The sequence below is a fragment of the Lycorma delicatula genome, chromosome 9, assembly GCF_047948215.1.
Source record: "Lycorma delicatula isolate Av1 chromosome 9, ASM4794821v1, whole genome shotgun sequence".
Lineage (NCBI taxonomy): Eukaryota > Metazoa > Arthropoda > Insecta > Hemiptera > Fulgoridae > Lycorma > Lycorma delicatula.
In genome coordinates, this window is record NC_134463.1 from 96,887,794 (window position 1) to 96,915,366 (window position 27,573).

At 30.9% G+C, this 27,573-nt stretch overlaps 1 protein-coding gene across 1 annotated transcript in view; it reads right to left on the reverse strand.

The window, feature by feature from the left end:
* mAChR-B (muscarinic acetylcholine receptor) overlaps positions 1-27,573 on the reverse strand; it is a 229,646-nt gene that overhangs the window by 31,371 nt on the left and 170,702 nt on the right. The window contains exon 2 of the mRNA XM_075375543.1: positions 12,009-12,137. Coding sequence (XP_075231658.1) covers positions 12,009-12,137 — 129 coding nt within the window. The remainder of the gene's footprint in view (positions 1-12,008; positions 12,138-27,573) is intronic.

Below are 27,573 nucleotides of genomic sequence, written 5' to 3' on the forward strand. Positions count from 1 at the left end.
TCTGAAAAATTCATTAAAAATTAACTTGATCGACATAACTTTACGTTGTTTGATAAGTAACTTCAAAGATCACTCATAAAATCATTTAGAGGTCAGCTGAACTAATGTCATAAAATAACAACAAGGAAATAAGTGCTACATACTTTTCTGAATCTGCTATAACACCAAAAAATATTAATTGATAAAATGAAAAACAAAAAATTTTAACTTTATTTTAATCATTTTGTTGATGAAGACTGCGAAAGCGTCACTAAAAGAAAAATATTTTGATACGCCCTTCCTAATTGGGTTATTTAAAATTTTTTTAAAAATTAATGCAACACTAAGGTATAAATACAACTGATTTTTTGTTAAATACAAATTTAAAAGAAATGTATTACATGTTGCCAAGGGTATTTTTTTCATTAAATTTATAAATATTCCGGATATAATTGCTTTTCAACAAAGAAGACTTTTATTACCTCATATTCAAATAATTTTCAAGATTTTTCTCATAATATCCAAAAATATGTAATAAATCATGTACAAGGTAGTGCCTTCTATTTTAACACCACAATATTTTAACTTGTGATGAGACATTGATTCACCGTTATGAACGGGAATCAGAACGACATGACATGAAGGCACACAATTTCATCTATCAAGAAAAAATTCCAACCTGACCATAAGTAGAAAAACTTATGATAAAAATCTTTTGGGATTTAGAAGGTTCGGTTTTTTCGATTTTCTGAATCAGTGAGCAATTAACAGCGCGTGCTACTGAGTTGTACTTACCAACAAAGTGAAACCAGTAGTGTTGAAAAAACATCCCAAAGGCATCATTCGCCTTCATGATAAACATCCGGCCTTACCCAGCTCAGATAACACGAAAAACCATCGACAGATTGCATCGGAAAGTATTCCTTTATTTCCATGCAATCCTGACTTGATCCCATTGAATTTCCACTTGTTTGGTTCACTCAAGGAGGCGCTAGTAGGGAAGACGTTTATTAACAATGATGACGACAAAGAAAAGCGATAAACTGACTCCAAGATTTCTTTGTAGCAGGCATAAATAATATTCAGAGATAGGAAACGCGTATTAATACTGCTGGAGATTTTGTTGAAAAGCGAAATAAACTCGCATTGACTAAATTAACCGTTTTAGTTGTAGAAAAATTTGTATCTAATTATTAAATAACCGTAGGAATTATTTATTCTTTCAACATCAGCGTTATGTATTATTGTGAAACTTTAGAAAACAAAACGTAAACGTAGTTGCTTTGTATCATAAGTAGTGTTGACTCAAATAGTACAAGGGAGGTGATTGTGTACTAGGACGTTATAGGTACGAGTAGCAAACCCCACCGGGTTGGTCTAGTGGTCTAGAGTTCCAACGTTCAAGTCCTAGTAAAAGCAGTTACTTTCATACGGATTTGAATACTAGATCGTGGATACCGGTGTTCTTTGGTGGTTGGCTTTCAATTAATCACACATCTCAGGAATGGTCGAACTGAGACTGAAGATTACACTTCATTTACATTCAAATATATCATCCTCATTCATCCTCTGAAGTAATACCTGAACGGTAATTCCCGGAAGCTGAACAGGGAAAAAAACGAGTAGCAAGAAGCCGGTTCCGGTGGAGCAATCCGTCCCGACTCCTGTTGAATGTATCAATCCCTTTGCCTATCGTATATACTTCCTTTCATTAATAAATTTGTAAAATCTCGTTTGATCAATCTGTACAGATCAATCTCTGTACTTAAAAAAATTCTATAACACTAATTAAATTTCCTATTTGCTTTTATTTTCTGAATTTCCTATTTTTTCCCATGTTAAGCTTTTGTAAATTACTATATTTAAAAAAAATATATGTAGGAAAATGTTTTCCTAATTCTATATCTGATAAAAGAATAGCTATTTATTTTCTGTATGAAAATAAATTGCTTAGATTAATCTACTTTTAATTTCTTACTTGTCTTAATATAGTTAATCTTATTGTAATTTACTGCTTAAATAACAAAATGCTTTAATTTAAAAGTAGAGTATTATATGTTCTCTTTTCTTAATATTTAACTTAGAATTATCTTTCTTATATATATCAACTCTTATATATATATCTACTGTTACATTTCATTTTGTTTGTTTTACTCTTATTTACTTTCAAACGAATTATTCTTTTTAATTGAATTGTAAAATTAATAAAACTCTTTCTTTCAGTTATACTAAAATACTAATTTTCTACATTTGCACTGCCAATTTCAATCTACCGTAATGCTGTTTCTTACTGACGATAAATAAATAGCGCAAAAAGTTTATTTTTTGCTTTTTCCTTTTAAACATTTTCGGAGGTTAAAAACTGAAAAGTTTTATAGGTTAACGGACATTATAATAATCCTTTTTTTTAGTTATATATTCCTTAAAGATATATATATAAATCATGAATATGATTTTATACAATATTTAAACAATACTTTTATCGGTTTAAAATTATGATACCTTAGACCACGTATAAGGTATTTTTTTACTCTTAAAAAAATTAAGAGTAACTTCTTAAAGTCATCATTCAACTAATGTTACTTAGATTTTCTAATAATTAAATTTCAACAAAATTTTACTTTTTTACTGTCAATTTAATAGGTTATTTGTACGTAACACCTAAGAAATTGTGTTTTTGTGGTACAGATTTTTTTTATTTTGTAATAATTTTCTTAAAAATTACTAAAGATATAGTTCTGGAACTTTTTGAATTCAATTTACCAGTTCAAAAATCATATGAAACCAACAAATTTACTCTTCAAGTTTCCAAAATTTTAGCATCGATTTATTTTACACCTGTTGCAGAAAACAATGTGAAATTTTTTGCCATCTCTTATCCGTACAGAAGCGTTTCCGAATTCACGTTTATATAAATCTTTTTCTTTATTTTTATCTGTTGAACACGGTCTAAATTCTTTTAATTTCTTCTCAGGCATTCGTTATACGCATAAAATGTTTAATCACTATTATTGATTCCCTGAAACGTTATCATTACGACATATAAATAAAAAGTCGCTAAAAAAGTTGTTAAACTGTAAAGCGCTTTCTTTATAAATTAGATAAAATTACATTCAAAAACAGTGATACATAGATGGGTAATGTGGTAACAACAACCACAGATGACAGTTTTTAATTTTAATATTTGCATTAATAACGAATCTATTATTAATGGGTTAATTGGAGTTCATCCTTATTCTGAATATTAGTACTATAAAAAATTTCTCGGCTTTTAAAATTTATAACGGATGAAATGTTTTGTCTATCGGTGAAAAAATTACCCACCCCGATTTTTACGTAAAATTCCAGGATATTCTGACTTAAAAAATATAGCTAAAGTTATGGTTTAGATATTTAATTCGCGTATTACCTCTATTTAGCATTAAATCTTAGGATAATTTAATTCATAATCATGAATTTTTGTTTTATATTAGGGAAATAGTGTTTATTATTTTTTTCTTAATCGGATGAAATCAGGATAATATTTTGATTGAGTGCTACGTATATATATAAGGGGTGAGTCATGAACTTTTTACCTAGCGTTGAATTTATTAAAAATTTAATTTATCAAAAATAGGAATACTGTAGAAAATTATTTTAACTTTTTCTTCTTCATTTTTAATTAAGAAAGGATTGCCTTAAAGTCCTTCCTTAATTATTTTATTCATCGTTTAAGCTGTTTAATATACCAACGTATCATTTCGTATTATAATTGACCTTTCATTTTCTCTGTATAAGAATGGGAACAATTTTAAATAAATTTAGGGGGCTTGTTATAAATATAAGAAGCCATAAAAACCTCAAAACATATACCTTCTATAAATAATTATTAGGTTTTTCTCCAACCTATGGACCAATTTATTTTTCTAAGAGAGGGGTTAGTAAGCTAAAAATTGGTATCTCTTTCGGTTGAAATAGGGGTTATATTTTGAATTTATAAAAAAATAATAAAATAGAAAAATAAAAATAACTCCATAAAAAAAGATTCTTCCAATATTTATAAAATAAAAACTTGTTACACAACCAGGATGGAAATACGTGAAGAGCATAAATATAACAGAATATTACAATCAGTACGCGATTAGCAATTTCAATTTATAATATTTCCTGTTTGTAGGAAAAATGTATATATTGAACGGTTTCTACTTTTTTTCTTGCAACTTGGGCTATTCACAACGAGGTTAATTTTAGCTTTATTTAACTAATTCCTTATTTATTTATTTCTACTGATGATAATTATGAATAGTCGGTCAAAATGTGAATACAATTTAAAAAGTTTTTAAATTGAAAATTAGAAAAAAAACCTAAACGTACGTTGCTTTGTATCATAAGTAGTGTTGACTCAAATAGTACACGGAAGGTTATTGTGTACTGAGACGTTATAGATACTAGTAGCAAACCCCACCGGGTTGCTCTAGTGGTGAATGCGTCTTCCCAAATCAGCTGCTTTTGAAATCGAGAGTTTCAACGTTCAAGTCCTAGTAAAAGCAATTATTTTTATACGGATTTGAATACTAGAACGTGGATACCGGTGTTCTTGGTTTAGAACTGATTTTTTTTTTTTGACTGGTGAATTAATTCACCACAAAAGCTTACAACTAAGATTAGACGTGGGATTATGAAAATAGAAATTCGTAGCTTATGAAGGGTGTCATCCTTGACCGGGTTTCAAATCCGGCACCTCCGTATGAAAGGCCGTGACGCTATCACGGAGATCGGTAAATTTTATTTATTAATTCTTTTAACTTTTAATATACCAGTTTAGCGACCAGTATCCTTGAATGTACGGTATAGAAGAGTTATGGGGCACGATGAGCAAGAGTAAAATTGAAATTATACAAAATTTCTAGAATAAATTGGCAAGATCCATTACAAAGGCACCGTGGTTCGCACGGAACAAAGAAATTCAAGATTACATAGAATTACCTTATGTTGGCGAATAGGTCAAACGGTTCGGTTCAAATTATAGACAGCGCTCAGTTAATTACGTGAAATTTCTAGCAGTTAATCTCCTAAACAACAGCGAGGATGGCCGGCGATTGAAACGCCTTCATATGCTCGACTTGGTAGGATATGAGTAGCTGTTAAGCTGGCTCGATATCATATTTGATGAGCATCTTTCTACAAGGGCCTAGCCTCTTTCCATTTAGTAATATCTGAACGGGTAATTCCCGGAGGCTAAACAGGAAAAAAAAGAAAGTCTCTTTCCATTTATCTCCATGAGCTTGTTATATTACTATATTTTTACTTTGTCTATTGTTTAAAAATGTTATAAAATTTTCTTGTTCGTTTTTCATAAGACTTTTGTAAACTTTTGTTCCTTTGTGGTCTTATTCAGTGCAAGTGGGTTTATATATATGAAATTTATTTATGTATTATCTAATTTATTTATATCTTTATGTATATGCACGTTTTATCAAGGGTGTTCGTTGGAAACCCCTCTTAATGTGCTTTTTGTAATGCGATTTACTTGTGGTTCCTTATTCGGAATCGATTGTAAATGAACATATTTTGAGAAAAAAAATTTAAATAATTTTTACTAATAATTATAAGATAATAAAAGTTTGTCAAAGTAATAATAATAATAAATTTAATAATAAAAAATAATATTAATAATAAATAATAATAAATTTTATCATTTGGAAAAGTGTTAATTTAAAAGCTCTACATGAATCGATGTCGGATATTTTCATTATGGGATCAACATATTTAATTACTTTTTTCAGTAAATGTAGGATTAATATTTGAAATCGGATTAAAAATTTAAATATGCTAACTACCTTTGGATATTTATATATAAATACATATATATATATATATATATATATATTTTTTTTTTTTTTAATTGTCAATCACAAATAACCATCATTTGTATTTTAACATTTTCTACGCATCAGCGATTCCTTATTAGAATGTTAGATTATATCATTCTAGCCATGTATTTTGTTATCAACCCGTAACGTTATACCACACCACCATTATCATCATCCTTTCATTCCCCCATAGGATTTAATGGCCAATAGATAAGATTGAACGACTTGCATTGTTTTCATATATAGATAGATTAAAATACTTGCTGCTGTTCCGTTTCAATTATTATTGCAAAATCTGCTTTCCTGTTGGAAGCTATATATATGATGCTTTACCGATTTCATCTATACGGTATCCTCCAATACATTGTAGTTATTCCGTTCCTACAGAAATGTTGTAAGCGCTACCGTTTTGTTTTTAGAAAATCACCTATAATTCTGATTATATTAAATGTATACGTAAAGGCTAATAATCGGTTATATATGGTTACATTTTGCCGTTTGTTTTTTGATGATAATGGATTATAATCCATAACAAAAAGAATAATGAGGTTTATATACTTTATTTTGTGTATTTATTTTTTCATATAAAGCAAAATCGATCGTAGTTAAACTGTTAATCTACGTTGATCGTTATTAAAAATTGACGCATATGTTATATTAATTTAGTTCTTGATTAGGTTTTTTGGTTTTTCTATTATTTAGCTGAACTTCTTTTAGGCTTATTATTTATTTTTCTAATACTATTTTATTGTCCTAAAAATATTATTAGTAAAATCTATTACTCTTTTTATCAACAGTTTTCTGCACATAATTATTAAATATCTATTATGCCTTCGTATATTTCTGTCTAATATCATCTTTTAAGACAGAAGTCCTTAAAATATTCTGATTAATTTTTTTTTTCCCGCAGTATTTAATTTGAATACAAAAAAATGACATGCAGATAGGAATGTCCATTGAAATTCGTCAAAGAACTGTATATGTACACATGTCTTATACTAAATATAAATAAAAAAGATTAAAAAGCTGATAAAAATAAATAAAAAAGCTAGAGTAAAAAAGATTTAGAAGAAACAATGAACAGCATAGATTAAGTCCTACGCAAGAATTACCGCATGAAAATAAACAAAAACAAAACGAAAGTAATGAAATTTAGTATAAGTAATGTTGATAAACCACTGAATATAAAAATAGGAAGAGAAAAGATTACGAAGTCAGAAGAATTTTGTTATTTGGGAAGTAGAATTACTAAAGATAAACGAAGCAGGAACGATATAAGATGCCGAATAGCATAGGTGAAACGAGCCTTCATTCAGAAATATAATTTGTTTACATCAAAAATTAATTTAAATGTCAGGGAAAGATTTTTAAAATATATGTTTGGAGCGTAGCTTTATATGGAAGTGAAACTTGGACGATTGGAATACCTCAGAAGAAAAGATTAGATGTTTTTGAAATGTGGTACTACAGGAGAATATTAAAAATCAGACGGGTGGATAAAGTACAAATGAAGAGGTACTACGGCAAATCGATGAAGAAAGAAGCATTTGGAAAAATATAGTTAAAAGAAGAAACATACTTAAAAGCCACATATTAAGGTATCCTGGAATAGTAGCTTTAATATTGGAGGGACAGGTAGAAGGGAAATAATTGTGCAGACAGGCAACGTTTAGAATATATAAAACAAATAAGTTGGAATGTAGGATGTAGGGGGTATACCGTAATGAAACGACTGGTACTACATAGGGAATCTTGGAGAGCTGCATGAAACTAGTCAAATGACTGAAGATAAAAAAATTGTAAGAATTTGATGGAAGGTGTATTTATTGTGTTATTGGTTTACCTGAAATTTTTCAGAGAAAGATTAGGACTGTTAACTGGAACATATCATCGATAATAGAGGTAGATTTTATTAACGAATAATAGAATCCCTATGTTCTTCTACACTTATACATATACGTTCTTCAACATGTTGCAACTGATAATCTAGTATATGAAAAGAGGGGTAAATTGTTGCACATCTATTTTCGAATGGAACTAGTTGATAATAAGAAGAAGTAAACATTGAGGAAGGTAGTAGTGAAGGTTTTTCCTAACGACTACAAGAATGAAACTAGAGAGTGCAGTATTAAAGAACCGATGCCAAAATCGGTTAAATTGTTCCGTCTGTTTACTCTCACCACTTGTCGATCTTAAAAAAATTCCGTCAACGTTGTAGCCGTAACCTCACCCATCCATTTATTTTGTCTCTTTTTTCAATTCCCTCCCGCTAAATATTCAATTAATTACTCTATTTGTTTAAATAAGCGTTTAATGAATTTGCAACGGTGATTGGGGAAATAGAGGATGGTGATTTGGAAGCACAGGATTACACATGCGTAAACTGAGTCAATCAGAGCTCGATGGGAGAAGATTTAAGATAACCAACATTCTCTTTTGTTGCTTAATGTGATGTGTTGGTCCTTTGATCTCGCTTTTATTTTATATAAAGGCTCTACTTAAAAATTACTTTCTAAAACGTGTATGTAATGCCATGTGGTCTCTCTTCTGATATATTTTTTTTGTTTTGAGCCTCTTTATGTGTTCTTTAATAACATCTTGTTCTTTAAAAAGTTTTCGTTCTTCTTCCTGTTTTTTCTTATACTTTTCCTTACATAAATTGTATTTAGTATTAATATAATAAAATAGGTTTTGATTTTGAATTTGAATAAAGTATTATTAATTAATTTTTGATTTTTACAAGGGTTTCTTGAAATTCTGGGTGTTTATTTAAAAACGCAAACGAGCAAAATACTTTTTAGGAAAATTAATATAATAATTTCTAATGAAAAAGTTGGCAACACTTCCTATTGTTGTTTTGTATAATAATCTAATATAATTTTCTATTTATCTTTTGTGAACGGTTAGTTAACTGTGTTTTTAATCAGAAGAAATTATTTTGAACACGGAAAAAAGGATATTTATTGTGAAAAATTATTTAACATCTAAATCCTTTGTTTTGTGTCAAGAAGCGTTTCAATTGCAATTCCCGAGTAAGAATGTACCAAATAAATCTTTATTTAATCGTTTGATAAAAAAATTTAGAGGGACTGGTTCTCTTTGTAATCAAAGATATAGCCGGTAACGATCAGTACTTAATGACGGAACATAGGGTAAACTTTAAAAATTCGCCTAACAAGTCGTTGGGAAAACTTGCGTAACAAAAAGTAATATCTCTACATAGTGTCTTTAAAGCTTAGAGCCATACCGAATTCATGTATCACATGAATTACATCCGATTGATTATACTGCTAGGCTTCAGTAATGTCGATGGTATAATCAGTTTGTTCGACAGAGCATTAAAATGTTGGATAATGTATTTTTACAGATGAGATTTGGTTATGCGTGATAATGTCAATAGTCAGAATGATTGCTGCTAGAACTCCAGCAATCCTCACATCACCCGTTCACGATCTATACACCCAAAGAAAATTGTTGTGTGGTGTGCAATCTCCAGACGAAGTATAATTGGTCCCGTATTCTTTGAAAAATACTTAAAACAGATATCTACCAAGAAATTTTAAAGCAATTTATTGAAAACTTAGAATGAAATAAGAGAGATTCGTGGTTTCAACAAAATGGGGTTACATGCCACAAGGCAAGAGCAACAATGGATCTTTTGAGAAATTTCTTTGGTGAAAGAGTAATATCGACTACCTTGTGAGCAGCTAGGTCACCTGATTTTTCTCTTGTAAACTTTTTTCTCTGTGGATATTTAAAAGGTTGCGTATTCAAAAATAAGGCACACACCATCGAAGAACTGAAAGCCTGACATAATTCAAGAATTACAGGAATTGGAAGAGGTAGACAGGCCTACATTTTAAAAGGTTACACGGAATATGAAAAAGAGGATAAAGGCATGCATTGATGAATATGGGGGAACACTTTCAACAACTATTATAAAAATATCTGATCTTAATTTTGTTTTGAAAAAATAATTTTAATATTTAAATTGGGCGGATTTTTTGGATTTGCGTTTTAAAACAAACACCTGGTATATAGAAAAGACTAACACCCTATTTTAATTTTTCTTAATGTCTGTTTATGTTTTCCGGTTGTCTGAACAATGATTGTTCCAATTTTTGTTATTATGTAACCATTTCGAAAAATATTTCTCTCCAAGTACAATATATAGTAAACAAAGAATTATTTCATGATATATTAAAAATTCTGATGTGGATAACACATGATTTCTTTGTACGCCGTTTAAATTACGTATAAATATTATTTTTAAATGAAAAGTACATAAAATTTTATTTCATTAATAACTTCTGACATGTTCTCATTTTTTTTTTTTTTACGTCCTTGTATTAAGTAAAGGATGTAGTGTGATCGCGAAAAATTTCGGTTTTCAGATTTCAACGGAAATACACATTTTGATCATGCCTGAATTCATTGTGATTAGTTTTGGCATTACATCTGTACGAACGTACGTATGTACGTATATGCGTATGTCTCGCATAACTCAAAAACGATTAGCCTTACGATGTTGAAATTTTTGATTTAGGACTATTGTAACATCTAGTTGTGTACCTCCGCTTTTGATTGCAATGGACTGGATTAAAAGTGTCTAAAAAGCGCGAAATCCAAAAAATTAGGATTTTGGAATTGTTTCTTAAATGCAGTAATAAGCCCTCATTGAGAGGTTTTCAACGATATATCGTAAGTGGTACTTATTTTCATTGGTTCTAAAGTTATAACCAAATACAATTTTAATTAATGAAATATTTGGTTGTTAGTGGAAGGCACTTCAGTTCGAATCATACTTAATTTAATTTCTTTTTTTTAATATAAATATATTGATTTATTAATAGTTAATTACTTCTCATTGCAAAAATGATCTTACAAGAGGAAGGCTCATCGGTTCAGATCCGACTTCATCTTTTTTTTTAATTTAAATATATTGATTTATTAATGTTTATTAACCTCCGATTGTAATATTTTTTACAATAAATTATAATATTCAATAAAAAAAAAAAGAAGTTTTTAATGAAATAAAATTTATGACTTCATTTTAAAACAAATTTGTATATGTAATTTAATAGGCATACAATGAAGTCATATGGTGTCCACATCAGATTATTTTTATTGTTACTATTGAATTATTATTTATTGTAAACCTTTTTTTACAACCAGAGGTTAATAATTATTAATAAATCAATATATTTAAATTAAGAAAAAAAAGTTAAAAAAAATATATATGCATGAAGTCGGATTTGAACCGATGTGCTTTCCCCTTGTAAGATCCAAGTATTTTATTAATTAAAATTATATTTGGCTATAACTCTGGAACAAATGAAAATAAGTACCACTTATGATATATCGTTGAAAAACTATCAATGAGGGCTTATTACTGCACTTAAAAAAAAAAAATCCAAAATCTAAATTTTTTGGATTTTGGGCTTTTTTGGCCACTTTTGGTCCAGTCGAATGCAATCTAAAGGGTTGGTACACAACGGTGTTACAACAGTCCAAAAACCAAAATTTCAACATTCTACGGATAATCTTTTTGTGTTATGCGAGATACATACGCACGTTCGTACAGACGTCACGCCGAAACTATATTTTGGCCTCAACATAGATAAAGCATCTTTCATTCTATTGTATTTTTATTTTTGTCTTACTTAATGTACATTTTTTTTTAAATTTAAAGTTTATAGTAAAAATTTATTGACACTGTCTTAATTGACTCCAACTTGTCTTTATTTTTGAAACTTTAGCACAAATTTCTCTTTTCTCTACATCATCACATTTTTAAGTATATTACAGTTGTGAAAAACAGGCGATTTGTATACTTATTTTAACTTTTGTTACTTAGGAATAAATTCTTATAATATGTAATTAACATTTTCTTTCTTTTCAGTCGATAGGATTCTATTTTAATATTTAATCATCATATTGTCACATCATACATAAAAAAGTTATGTTATTGGAACGAAAAATTCCGTAGAATGTTTTATATTTTATAAAAGTACTCTAATTTTTTTTTTATCTCTTATTTAAGTTTATGATTTATTAATAATTATATTTTTTATTTTATTTTCTTAAAATTAATAAATAACAATATAAATCTACGTTAGACTATAAACTTATTTTCAAATTAAAATAATAAAGGATTGCTTTTCTTATTTTTCATACCCGTCTACAGGATCCCATAAAGCTCCGCTGAGATCTGATAAATTGTAATTATATGCATCCCTACATTGTTCCGTGAATAAACGTTGGTAGACAAATCTGCATAAACGTTCCCGAGTCTTCTTTATCTTCCTGAAACAGAAACGAAACAAAAATATTTTATAAGATTCCTTCTGTTTTAATTAATTAATATTATTTTAATTTTTTTCCAGTAAATCTATAATGAATTGTTTCACACGAGTAGTCTTTAAAAAAAAAAAAAATCTTTGTAGAATCGGTTATGTATTTATATGTAGCTTATTGTCAAAATAGTATTACGATTATTATTACTATTATTATTTAATCTTATTTTGTCTTCTGTATACTTCTAAATTCTTTTCATATTATTTGAAACGGATATTTGATTAAATGGTCTGTTGAAACGAATATTTCAACAGATCTGACTGTTAAAAAATCTTTCATAAAGTAAGATAATTTATCTTCTATGAAATAAAAGATCTAATAACATATATTTCGTTCTTTTTATGGTTATATATTTGCAGGTAAATGTCAAGTAAAATATTTTCAACTACCTTGATAGCCGTACTTTTCTCTTTGATCTATTTTACATAAAATTTAATTTTGTTAATTTATACTTTGGTTCACCGATATTCAAACGATTGACATTTACGCTTAAATGATTTGCTTCTGATGAAATATTTTATTTTAAATAATTTATAAATATAATATTCTACTCTTCAAAATTCCATAGTGAAAAATTGCATTCCATATTTTATAATTTACAATAGATTTACTGCCTTTAACCGATTAATTTTTGTATAGTACGGAAAACGTGCAATCGTTTTCCATTGTCATTGTCACTGATCTTTATGTTTTTCATTAGACATCTAGAATACTGAAATAAACGAGGTAATCGTTGCTAAAAATGACACGTTCCTAAACATTATCACTTAGATCACCAGGTTGTATTACTCTCACAGAAAGACACTGTAGCGTCTTTAGTACCTCAGATGCTTTATATCCATCAAATAATAATAGAAAAAACTGAATTCATTAAAAAGCAATCCAAAAAGAGAACAGTTTAAAATCATTAAATTAAAAGAATCGCTTTCAAGGTATTAGGATATTTTGTCCAAAAATTTATCAAGGTTTATTATCTAGAAATTATTTCTAAATGAGCTTTTTTATTTTCCCCCATCATACAATTTATTTGTAAACTTGGATACAGTAGATTTAAAAGCTTTAGCTACAAGCCAATGGAACGTATTATTATAATATGATTACAATCGTATTTTAATTTCTTTTATAATTTTATTATTTGAAAAGATTGCTAGGAAGTTATTAATAAAGTTAAGTAATATTATTTAAAAAACTAAAAATCTAATCCAGAATAAGTATCAATTAGAGATTTAAAAAAAGAAATTGCGTTAAAAAAAGGACTAGAAAAGGTATACTACACCAACATTTTTTTCTTCTTTAAACACCCCAAAGACAACCGGTCCTCGTCGTTAAGCAAAACACAGACACGTAGAAGTATCGTGGCAACAGTCTCTGCCCACCCTAGCTAGCCCGCTTCTGGGGATTTCCCACCGGGGTCTCCCCAACTTCACTAGGACACACTGACTTCCTCTTCCGGATAGCCGCTTTGCCCTTCCGCTAAGGACCTTCCCATCCCGACCCTACTCTAACAATTCCAGATGTGCGTTTTGCATATCCTTTACTTCGTGACCTACTTAAACCTTGAGAGTTCTTTATGCCATTATCGGGAAGTCCAGAAACCCCCCACCCACTCTTGAATGTGGACGGACCGAATACTGTAGGCAAAACGACTACTTCCCTGGCGCTGCACGTCGCCACGCTTCTGTTTTTGAAAGCATCAAAAACAGAAGATAAAGCTACCCCTAACATTATCCCAATTTAATACAGAAAAAAAACAATGGTTCAAAATAGATGGAAATAAACTTAAAAAATTCCATAGAATGTTTAATCTTAATTTCAAAAAAATACTATTACTATAATAATAAATTTGTTTTTAAAAAACCAAACATAAATATTTAAATAAAACATATGTAATTATCTTATTAAACTAAAACTTAAGATTAAAGTTAAACCTTTTTTTAAATTATAACATTCCGTCGCTCACACATACATACATACCTACATCTTGAGTTTTATTTGTTACAATGTTAATTATATTTGTCCTGAGAAATAGATTATTTTTTATAGTATCCATTAGAAAAAAAATCTCATATGCCTCTTATTTTCAAAGTGTTACAGTTATAAAGCTTATCTAAATAAAAACTCAAAATTACACGACATTTTAAAAGTTGAAGATCCGTTAAAAAATCTTCAATGGAGATTTTCTGGTTACAAAGGATATCTTGTAGAATTAGTAATACATTTTGTTTCTGTATAAGTAAATTCAAAATTCAATCTTCAAGAAAAATTTCTTGCAGAAAAGAAACGCCTTTAGTGATTGCGCCAGGCCGTTTTTTCTTGAGAGTGCATATCTTGAAGAACTTTTCAGAAGTACTCGCTGTTAAAGTTGACTCCACGGGGTAGAAAATTGACATGAATGATGCCATCTTTATTCCAAAAACCTGAGGCTATAACTTTGGCGGTTCCGAACGACCTTAAGCGGGATCGTCACTCTCTGATGTACGGGCTTCTTTAAAACGTTTGCACCACTCAAATGTTTTACCGCGACTAAGAGTCTCATCACCGTACTGTGTAAGGAATCGCGAATAAATCCCATCGGGTTTTACGCCTTCATTCACGCGAAATTTCATTACAAAGCGCTTGTTCAAATATCCATTCACTACATTGAACGCCATGTTGTTTAACGTTGCTTCACGCCAGTGCATCATGAGGTAACAGCTGACACTTGTACCCTAGGTGTACAACCGAAAGAATGCGCGGGAATCTCCATTTACACTAGCTTAAAAACCTCCCGGATTTACGTATATTAACATAAGGATAGAAGAGGTTAGAAGTAACATAAGAAATTAGGTATCGTAAAATTCTTAATATTTTGCACATTTTTGCAGAAAACAAGAAATAAAAATACGTTAAAAGATTTAATTATAAAATTTGTAGGGTCTTTTACCAGTTAACGACCTAATCTCTTTGAGAGCTAATAGGTAATCAGATTAAGGTGTGGTTATCAATTATCTCCCTATAAGTATAAATATTACCTACTGCTATTTCATCATAGATTAATGAATGCAGTAATTTTAATAATATTGCATAAGAAAATGAACCGGTTTTTTTTCTGTAGCATACAAATTGTTATTTTATAGATATTACAAAATAAATAGCAGTATGCAATTTAAATAAGCAATATATAATTCAATTTGTAACTTAAATATTACTGTACTTAAATATCACTTGGAGATTCTAATTATACTTAACTAGCTTTTATATATTATTTAAAGTATTTGTTTTATAGTATATTTATTTTACTGCATGTAAATATTACCTTGAAAACAAGTTTTAATAATTAATATTTCAGTTCGTTCCTTCTTTATAGAATTATTTTTTCCATTTATGGTTGGAGATGAAGTGCGATAAAGTTTAAAATGTTTCTTTCCTTTCCTTCCTGTTGATTAGTTTGTGTAAAGATAGAATTTCTTGTAGTTGTGCCCAAGGTAATTTAAACGAGATAGAAGGAGTAGACAATTTATGACCCGTTCATACTCGCATTGTCACTTGTGAGAGTTATACCTAGGTCATTTTATGATAGGGACCTTATTGTATGACCTAGTTTGAACTTGGGACTAATATATTTCATGTAAAATTTAATTTATGAAGCGTGAATGTCAATTTTTCATCTTTTTTTATTTAAACACCGATTGAAAAATATTTAAGAGGAAAGGTCTTTTTTAAATTAAAAACAAAATAAATAAATAAAAATAAATTCATTTTGCATTTTTTCATAATTTTATATTTAAATACGAAATATTCAGTCCCAAACTAAGTAAATTATATGTCACAAACAATAATTCTCTATTCTATTACGAAATTAAAAATAACTAATAAAAACAGATTCAAGATTAAAAAGTAATTATGACAGTGATATTACCGTTACAAAATCAATAATGTATTTTATACTAGGATTATTTGCTTCTATTTTTAACAAAATAGAATAACGTATACTTTTATTAATGAATGATGAATGATGAATGATGATTGACAATGAATGACTTTGTTATCTCTTCAAAATGAACTCACCGAACAGCATCTGGTGTTTAACTACAGAGCTAATGCGCACTCCCTACGAATGTTATCGCACAATAACCTACTTGAAACAGACCAGAATGCGTATCAAGGGTGTGTTATTCTATCTAACGCAGTGTCTGGACATTTGTACCTTGCTTAAGGACCATTCTTATTAAATGTGGGTATGTTATTATAATGACGTGTATATGTTACCGTGAAAAATCGATATCTGGGAAAAGTCTATATTCTCGGGTGAATGTCGACGCATTTCAAATACGCCGATAAAAGACGGAAAAATTTATATATTCGGACCTTCGCCGGTATACATCGACAAACACATAAGCTCTGATGAGATCGAAACGATAATTGGAAATTAAAAAAAAATTACCCGAAAGCACTCTCAAAGATAAATAGTTTAAGAGAAACACTTGTTGAAAAAAAGGAAGTTTAAATTTTAGCCTAACATAATCTACGCTCCCTTTGTTCTCTAACCTAATCTAATTAATGTTAAATATACTAATTATATTTGTAATTCTCCAACAGTGAAAGCGATTAATGAAGTTCACCGCATTTACAAAAAAATCTAATCAAACTTTCAGCGTTTTAAAAATTAAAAGATCCAATCAGGTTATACAGAATATGTTAATTTTTTTTATTCCCCCTCCTTAGGGTCAGACCCACAATTAAGGATAACTCAGCCCAGGGGAATGTCCAATACTTTTAACAGGCTTCTCCGTCTACCGGCTTTACATCCGGCATGACAGGTCCGCCTGCTGGTAGGATCTTCTATTTATGCCTGTCTCAAGCCTTTGATGTAGGGTACCAGGTCCAGCTAAGCTAAACCTAGTCCCTACTCCAGAAGCCAGATGTCGGTCTTAATTCTACCTTACCTCAAATGGGGAACCTCCAGAAGGAAGTTCTCCGCTGGAACAACGGTCATGAAATGTTTTTGCCTCAAATGAGGACAACTCAGAGAAAGCACTCCCCACCGAGATTATGATCTTAACTCCCCCCTGAAGATGTCGGGTCCTGATATTATTCGAGCTTCCTACTTGGAGTCGCCAGCTGCTCTTCGGAAACGACATACCAAGGTATGCCGGCCCTCAAAGCTGGGACTGTCCAACGCCGCTGTTTAAAAACCTTTCTTCCGTTCCTCAGTATTTTTACCCTCCAGGACATACTCCAAGTAACTGCTGAACGCACTCCAACGAGCTGCAGTAGTTGCTATATATGACAGAAGAATCGCTGGTGTCAGTTTGCGATCCCGGCGCGAGCCCGCTGTTCTTCCCATTCAGGGGACTTGAATAGCGAATATTCGATGGAGTCGCGTTCTGCACAGTACAAGCAAGTAGGGGACCTTGCGCCTGCCTATACGGTGGAGGTAACCATCAGAGTTACCACGTCCTGTGAACATCTGTATGGTATAGAAATTAACGTCACCACACGTTCTCGTGCAACATACTTGCAGGTCCTGTACCAAGATCCTCGTCCAGACAGTCTTTTCACTGGCTTGTCACCATTCTTGCCAGACGGTATAAATCATATCGCGTACCAAAGTCACCGATGTCCCGGCATATCTTTCTGTCCTCTCCTTTACCAGAAGCTCAGTAGGGGGAACGCCTGTTAGCACGCAGGCTAAAGGAGATTGTTTGATAGGCTGAAATGATCCCAAGCAATGGTCGAAGATGTAGGCTCCGAAGGCTAGCCAGATTTCTGTTAATTTGTAGAGTGGTACCCTAGATCGGGGCAGTATACAGCTTGATAGATGTTATGGTTGACGTAATTTAGATGTATGAGAGGCCACTTGAGACGAGACAATGCGCTTCAGGGCTGAAAGTGTTCTCTCCTCCTGCTCAAAGACTGCAAGTACATGGTCATTGTATCGGCATGCTCTATCAAAGTTACACCTAGGTATCGAACGGTACGTTTTGTTGGAGTTGAATGCACTCCAATACGCAGGTCTGTCTGGCCAACCACTCTCCTACCAGCTATAATGATATATTGGCTTTTCTGTGGAGACAATTGCAGACCAAATAAATGGTAAGATTGTTTGCCCTTTGTTCAATTTTGTTGCATAAAAATATTTTTATTCAACTTTCACCATCAGTACATGCTGAATGCAATCAATTTAATTACTCACCTCCAGTGTTGAGAATAACATGTGTAATGTATATGCATATATTAGGCGAGTTTATGTAAATATTGTATAGACGTATTTGTATAGACGAGGTCATTTTTTATATGACATCATATGACGTCATATTTTAGCTCATATAAAGGGAATTCTACATGACCAGGTCATATAAAATATGACCTCGTCATATTTTATGTGACCTGGTATAACGTATACATTGTGTATTCGTATATACAGTACACGTATACGTGTATATATGAAGTAATATTTGTAGTCATATTCTGTAGACGAGGTTATTGTAGATGAGGTAATTAATAGACTTAACAAGTCTATAGGTTTCACGACTGCAATTACCAAGATCGCATCCCGTGAAATCGTACGGTAGCCACTCGCTACCGTTAAAAGTACGAGGCATTGAGCCCTTAACAATACCTTAAAAGCGATTGGGATAGCTTTTAAACTTTACCTATCGGCCCAAATAGGCGCCGCGTACAGAATAATGGCTTCGCAGACGTCCTTATACAGGATATTCATGGTGTTAAAATTAAGACTTCAATCAGGATTGACTGCACGTCGAATACCAAAGAAGGCACTACAGGCCTTCTCTTCGACGTATTGAAGGTGCTGCTTGAATTTGATTTTCTCATCGAGAAACACCCCGACGTACTTTAGAGCCTGAACGTATTTTATGCACGGCCTGCCATCGAAACACGAACCTAATCCGACAAACAGTTCACAAAAAAAAATTCAATTACATGGCCTTTATGTTTGTTTTATTTATTTACATATAAAGTATATTCTACACATAAAATTCAGTGGATACGGAAACACAAATTCAGTGATTTCATGAATTTTTTTAAAATCTGTCTTGAGGGCGGGGTAAGAGGTGACATATATCGATAAACCTTTTAAGGCTTACATTTCTTTTCAGCTATTTACTATCTTTTCAATATAATTAATATATATAAAATACATTTTTTTCAGTAAAAACCCCTTCACAAAAAATACCAAATATTTATTTCACTGAACGTTGGTTTTTAAAAATTATTCTATGTAATTTAATTTTTAATTATTATAGTATAGTTTAATTATTATTATTATAGTATTATTAATTATTATAGTAATTATTATTATAGTATGTCTTAATTATGGTAAAATCTTTCTAGCTCTTTTAAAATATTTTAAAAGGGTGAGAAGGTAACAAATTTTAGTAATCGCTTAAGCCATTGTAAAACTCTTCTTTTTGTATTTTAGAGTTTGTAGAAAGAGTCCTACGTTATTTCATTACTTAATCCTTTCGATAATTATTTAAAAAAGAGCAATCGATAATATAAACCGTTTTAAATTAAAATGTTTTTCAATAATTTTCTGAAAATTTACCTTAAATATAATAAAACAAAATTCAATACATTGATAAAAAAATATTCTAATTTTTAAAAATTTAAAAATAGTTTTTGAGTAATTTAATTAATAAATTTAGCATTTTAAAATAATATAAATAAATATGGTTTTTTACTTTAATTATTTTGTAAACATTTCTTGTAAGTGGTATATAAATCCACAAAATATTTATATACAATAAAAAAAATTTATAACAATAAAAATATTACGAACGATTTTGAAAAATCAAATCTTATATTTGACGAAGGATTTTTAATTAATAATTATACGAGTCATGTTGGGAAATACAAGCAGGAATTTAGGAAACGCTACTACACAAAAGTAAACAAGTTATCGGTACTTTTATTACACATAATATAATTGTTAATAGCATAATAGTTGCTACTATTATTATTATACATAGCATTATACATTAAATTATATAAAACATGGTTATTCAGTTTGTGACATTATAGACGTGTATACTATAAACGTGTAGAGAAAATCAGACGTTATTTCTAACGTAAGACAACATGTTGTCATTGTTATTTATTACTGACACAACAAGGTTAAATAAGTACAAAATTTGGATTTTTATACAAATTAAAGTAAGAAATATCTTATTAATTAAATTTAAAAATCGTTATAGGCTTAAAAAGTGTAAAAATTTAAATTTCCTGTAGTTATCCCAAGGAGAATCTTCAGCAAAAGTTAGCAAAAATTATTTTGTTTAATAACTTGTAAGAGGTTAAATTAAAAAGGATGATGAAAAGATGGTGACACCGGAAGCACTAGAAATTCTGAACAAAGCAGGTATGTTTCGGTACGAAGGAATTTTTTCCTTCACTACAAAGGGAGAAATGAAAATCGATGGGAAAGCCCTCTCTGAGCCGTTCATCTATTATTTTCATGTTTTCCGTGTAGCTAGAAAGTTTAAACGTTTCACAGTTATTTCAAAGGGGATTCTTAGGAAAAGTAAACAAAAATTATTTTAGTTACTACAAATTATCTTGTAATGCTATATGTATTGTTATCTATCATTATATACAGCATTTCAGGAGCTCCTAGTTAAACGTTCCTAGCGCATTCCTCAAGTGAAAATAACGAAAAAAATTCTTATAAATCTGGTCAGGAGACACTTTATTTTGGAAAAAAGCTCCATAACAAAGCATTTTGTTTTAAAGTAAGGATAAAACTTGTTTTCTTTAAGTGTCCTTCAAACCGCCGAATACGAAGCTCCGTTCCGCTTAGAAGACGTCGTGTACTGACGCCTGGACTGCGCTTAAGTGCATCGATAATAATTTCATTAATAACAGTATCGTATTGGACAGAGCGTTTGTAGTTGGTACGAGTTCTAGGTGAACCTGGTTTCCGAAGATTGTGAAAAGTCGTGCTAATTTTTAATTGTTTGGGATTTGGAATCCTGCGGTTCGCAAAACCTATTTCATATTCTACTGCAGCAGCTGCAGCATTACCCATACCCAAAATTAATACCATATCGGCGTATTTAATGTTTAAATAAATACGACATTACTACAATGGCAAACCGATCACGCCCAAACTAAAATTCGCAGAAAACCTTCGCTAACAACAATACAGTTCCCGATATACTTATTGTACCTTACAGATTGATTTAAACACTAATTCAGTATTGCGCTTTGTTGATCAGCTGTTAATTTATTGCCAACTTTGAAATAACAATTTTTCAAATAATTTATTGTAGTTCCGTCATTAATAAAATAATTATTTTTTAAATAATTTGTATTTATTTATTTTTATTTTACAATTGTTTTGTAATTAACAGTTTTTTAAAAATATTTTAACAGAAATTTTTGGTAGAAAATTCTGTTTTACAATTTTTTCACATCACCAAAAAAGAATTTGGTTTTTATTTACAGTAAATTATTTTTCTGATATATGTAGTAATGAACTGTTTTTAAATAAAATTCAAATTTTTCTAACTTTTTTTGTTTTATTCAACTTATCTTACACCATTTTGTTAAGAGTTAAATTTTCTACAAGGTTTATTTTAAAGTTTTTTATATTTATTGCTCATTTAACAAGATTATTGTACGTACAAACATAAAAAATCTTGACATTTTGAAAAATAAAACATTTTGAATATATAACTGGTCAAAGTGTAGATTAAAGTCGGAAACTTTTTTAACCTCGACTCAATCCGTGGCCTTCAAAATTTTAACCGGTAATGTTTGAAAATCTTTAATAAATTATTTTATGGAACTCTACGCATTCAGTCGGGTAGAGAACCATAAAGAGAGCCGGAAATCGTTGATATTTTTACCAATTTTCCTCTAAAAACCTTGTTTTTTTCAGCTCGTTAAAATTTCTCATTTGTGGCCCAGAAAAATCTTTCCGCAGACGCTCGGCGGTCGTATTTTTACCGTGCTGCGACTTTACGGTGTTATATGTATTGTATCTCCCCTCTAGCATAAGGACATGCCTCTTTGTTTCTGTTTTAGATCTGTAACAGATGATGCAGAACGATAAGAGCGATACAGACTAAAAGAACACTTATTTCGGTCTCGCGATCCCCCAAATTCTTCCTAGATGCACGTGTGTCTAGATGATTTTAAAAAAAGTTCAAAAATTGATTCCACAGAGGCTTCTTACTACATGGAATGAATAAAAGTAAGACGATCGCCCCCCTCACAAAATTATTTTTTATAACAAATATAAAAAAATTCGAAAATAAATAAAAAAACAAAATAAACTCAAAATTATAAGCCCGAACGCGAATTTTTTCTAAATTAATTGTATGATTCAACATCCTTTCCCACCTCAAAAAGGCGAATAAGATCGCAAATGGACGTTTTACGGAAAGTCAGGCTAAAGAAGAAAAGAGGAGAGATGAACGAAGATCGACCGGTTACCACGGAGTGGAATCCGACCCGATCGAATCCAGCCGAGATGCAGTAATGAAGATAGCCCGAGTGAAGAAACTTTCCTAATTTTATTTCACCAACCATCCATCATCCTTCTCTAATTCTTATAATAATGTCACCGCCAGGACGTGGGATTCCCTCTCGAAAGGAGAGCGTATAGCATCCTCCATACACTAGGGATCCTGAAAGGCGCATTCCTGTTAGGCCGGAAGGCTTTCGCACCGAAAGGACTTCAGAGGACGGAGTAAAGTGGAATTACGCCGGAAGAAGTTCATACGCCGTTAGTCTCCAACGGTCAGCCCCGATCAAACAATTTCTTCCCGGTCTAAAGGGTCGGAACGTAACAAATAATTCAGTCCATAAGTAAAACAATATAATTATGTGCCACAAAATAAATAATTACCCACCCAATACCAGAAAGACACAGCAGCAAGGTACTTTTGTCCAGGTTCTGCGATTAGAAGGGAGATACAATTCTCCCGCTATTCTTGCGTTCCTAGAATTATTATTATTGTTTAAGATATGCGTGTTCTTTGGAAAATACAATATTAATTTCTTCCCTAAGCTATTGAGATTTATTTTTCAGTACAAAAGATTTAATATGAGATTTTTATTTAATTAATATGAAGAAGGTTATTTATATTTAATTATTTTATGATTATCCTTAAATTTAGAGGTAATTTTGTTGTTATTATTGCAAAATAATTTATTGCATTTTATTCTTTATGTAAAATTAAATTATTTCGTCATTTAAATATTAGTCCGATTAATTTCAATTTGAAGTAAAAAATAAATAATGGAGGAAATGAATAAATTAACTACATTTAATTCAGAATTAATCAAAATATACGTAAATGAATTCATATTAAATTAATTAAAGATAACGGTATCTGATAAAGAGTAAAGAATATTATTTAATTCTGCAACGTTTTATTAAGGATTCCTTTTGATATTAGGATCTGAGTTGAGGACAAAGATGGGATTAGAATGGTGTAGGCCTAATATTGCATAAGGAGGATGCTTGATATTATAATTAATCATTCAAAACCATTTTATTATTTCCTATTTCATAAAATTTCGTATACTATATAATATTTAAATATGTAAAAACCACTTACACCCATTCCTATGTCTATAACACTTAAAAACAAATTAAAATTGATAATTTTATATTAAAATGATTCCTTTGTTTTCAAATAAGCTTTTATGCATTACTATTATTATTTTCTTCCTTTTTTAATGTGATATAAGAGTTTCCTTTTAGTATTTTTTAATATATAACGTAATACTAATTTAGTGAATTTCAAACATATAGGATTGCCGGATTTTTTTAGGTTAATTTTATGTCGAACATGATATTTCATATTATAATTAACGGTTCATATTTGTAGCGTAGTATATCGGTTTTTCATATAGAGATCCCGAGTTTGAATCCCCGTTAGGTGTAACAATTTTCATAGTCTACTAAATTTTAATTTTATCCCAAAGCACACAAGCTTCGAGCTTATCGGGTGAATTAATCATTAAAATAAACTAACCAAAAATAAGTTTTTTCTATTAAATAAAATTACTTTAAAACATTTTTTAACAGAATAGATAAACGAATTTATTGCAGTATGGTATTTATACCAATGTTTCTTACCTTTGTGATGTGTATGAATCATCTGCGTCTGAAAATTTTGTGCCAGTTCTGTTATTATTACTAATACTAGAAAAAAGGCAAGCTACAGGGCCACCACGAAAATGTTACATGGTTTATACGTATGATTTTGTTAAATTTTTTTGCCAGTTGTAATTAAATAACGTTCATGAATTTAGCGTACTAACAAGAAAAACTTTTAGAACGAAAGCTTCAAAATCCTGAACATTTTTAACTATTTCTTGAGTAGTGAGTTTTTAACACAGCTCTAACCCCAATGTTTTCCTTTTTATCCCCAAAAAACAAACGTAATTTTAGATAAATCAAGAAGTATAACTCGTTCGTGCGCTGCGCGCAGCCGCCCGACGGACCAGCATTATTCCTCTCTACGCTGATAACAGCTAAAATAAGAATGTGAGCACACACAACAAACAAACCCATGCGCCATCCTTTTTTATGGAGTGATACAAATTATTATTAACTGAATTAGTGAAAGAAATGAATACAGGGTAAAAATTGTCTGCATAATTTTTGCGGTTTGCATTAATAATGTATCAGCTGATATATTTGGTGTATATTTACACAGGTTTAAATGAAGGAAGCTCCCAAATAGTGTTACTACGATAAAGAGGTTACTCTCTGCCACACCTTTTACGAATGTGCACGTTGGGAGGATCTAAAAGCAAGATATAACATACAAGAGATTACCCCGGGAACTATAACAAAGTTTATGCTGAGAGGTAAAGAGGAATGGCTGACAATAGAGAGATTAGTGGCTGAGGTTATACGAGCAAAGAAATTAGATTACAAGAAGTGGGAGGAGTTACTTTAAAAAAAAAACAAAAAACATAACGACCGAGACCCGACTGCTGGGGCAGGGCCCGGTAACAGAATAGCCGGGCCCAGTGTCTCTATTCTTAGCGGTTAGAGGCAGAGGCAAGATGAAAATAAGGAAAAAGTCCGGAATCTGTGAACCGACCTGCCATGCCGGACGTACTGCTAGTACGTGTGGAGGCTTATTAGAGTTGCAAGGACACTCCCTGGGCTGAGTAATACTTGATTGTTGAGCCGGCCCAGGGAAGCAAGAAAACAAACACACACAAAAAACTGTAAAACTGTATTAGCTGTTTATCAACCGATTTGAATAAAGATAATATTTTATTCAAAATTAAGGCTTAAAATTTTATCTAATAAAACAATAAATCCATAAAACTCATATTCATTGCGCTATTAATGATTATTAGCAGCTGATCTCCGCGGCAAAATGGTAGCGCCTCTGATTTTAATCTGGAGGTCCCGGGTTCGAATCCCGGTCAATAATAACTTTTTTCATAGAATAAAAAATTTCCATTCCATATTCCCATGCACAAGCTTCAAGCTTATGTGATGAATTAATCGTCCAAAAAAAGGAATAAAAAAATTATAATTTTGTAATTTTCAGAGGTAAAGTTTTCAAACATATTGACATAAAAAGAGAGACTCCGGATGCTTGTTATGCTTCAGAATGACTGTCGTGGTTGGAATGACTCACGTTAGATTGCTTGCAATCATGCAGTCGTTCATTAACGGCATTTGACGTACAATAATATAACCAGTTTGTGGTGTAATGTCCAGGTAATAAAAGATTGTTTAAAACTCTAGTTGAAATTATTCGAAATCTTAGGAATACACCGACACTACATCTTTACCTTGAATTAAATTCATTGAACAAAACGTGAACAAATTTCATGACATTCCAGTATTTTTTTCTGTGCCTTCTAAACCTTCCACGCTTAGTGAATTTAAATGCAGTATATTGTACTGATGTTTCTAAGCAAGGATCTGTTGTGTAGCTTGGTGGTCGGTCAGGAAACTTACATATTCAAACAGTATACTTATTTCTAAATTTTATTCTGTAGATTATTCAACAAGATATTTTCGTGTTCTCTCTCAATAAAACCACTTCCAAGTATCTTTACAACGTGTTCAATTATTTAGGACATACATGGATCGTCTAATTCTGCTCTTAACGACGGCGATAACATGGTTAGTTTCTATTTAGTTGGCAGATACGTAGGACCCCCTGGGTTGGTCTAGTGGTGAACGCGTCTTCCCAAATCAGCTGATTTGGAAGTCGAGAGTTCCAGCGTTCAACTCCTAGTCAAGACAGTTATTTTTACACGGATTTGAATACGAGATCGTGGATACCGGTGTTCTTTGGTGGTTGGATTTCAATTAATCACACATTTTAGGAATGGCCGAACTGAGAATGTACAAGACTACACTTCATTTAGACTCATACATATCATCCTCATTCATCCTCTGAAGTAATACCTGAACGGTAGTTATCGGAGGCTAAACAGGAAAAAGGAAGGAATGCAGCTACGTAGGAATCCCATGTAATGAATGAACTAATCTTGTAAGGAAGCTTGTAGCTTGCCAGTTGACCTTCATGAAACGAGTGAAGAGTTTTGATTCGTGAAACGTCAGTAGAGGGATAAAACGTTGTAAATTGAATAGTTGGCTATTGTCGGAAGTAAACTAGAACACATTATTACCGTGATGGTCGTCAGTACAAGTCGTTCGTTGTGAAGAAATCGTCTGGTATCTGTTATGTTTGTGGCAGAGCAGGTTAACGCATCAACTTCTCATGACTTCTGGTGATGCATCAATATTTTAGCTAAATAACTGCCACACATTTGTCATAGTCGCTTTTGAGGCAATACAACGAAAATTCAAACTGGAACAAAACACTGATAGTCTAGGTGGTACTTAATTGAAATTGAAAAATTACGACTTTTAAAGTTGTTTGAATGTTAAAAAAATTTCTGTTAACAAGAACAATCATTACTTAATTTTTTTAAAGAGGGAAATTTTTACATTTTCATTTAGATATATTTCAGTTTATGTTCAATATTTTAATAATTTTATTTTTATTTTTATTTTAAGACTGAAGAAACAATGAACGGCATGGATGAAGTCCTACGCAAGAACTGCCGCATGAAAATAAACAAGAAAAAAACGAAAGTAATGAAATATAGTAGAAATAATGAAGATGAACCACTAAATGTGAAAGTAGGAAGAGAAAAGATTATGGAGGTAGAAGAATTTTGTTAATTGGGAAATACAATTACTAAAGATGAACGAAGCAGGAGCGATGTAAAATGCCGAATAGCACAGGCGAAACGAGCTTTCAGTCAGAAATATAATTTGTTTACATCAAAAATTAATTTAACTGTCAGGAAAAGAGTTTTGAAATTATATGTTTGGAGCGTCGCTTTGTATGGAAGTGAAACTTGGACGTACGGAGTACCT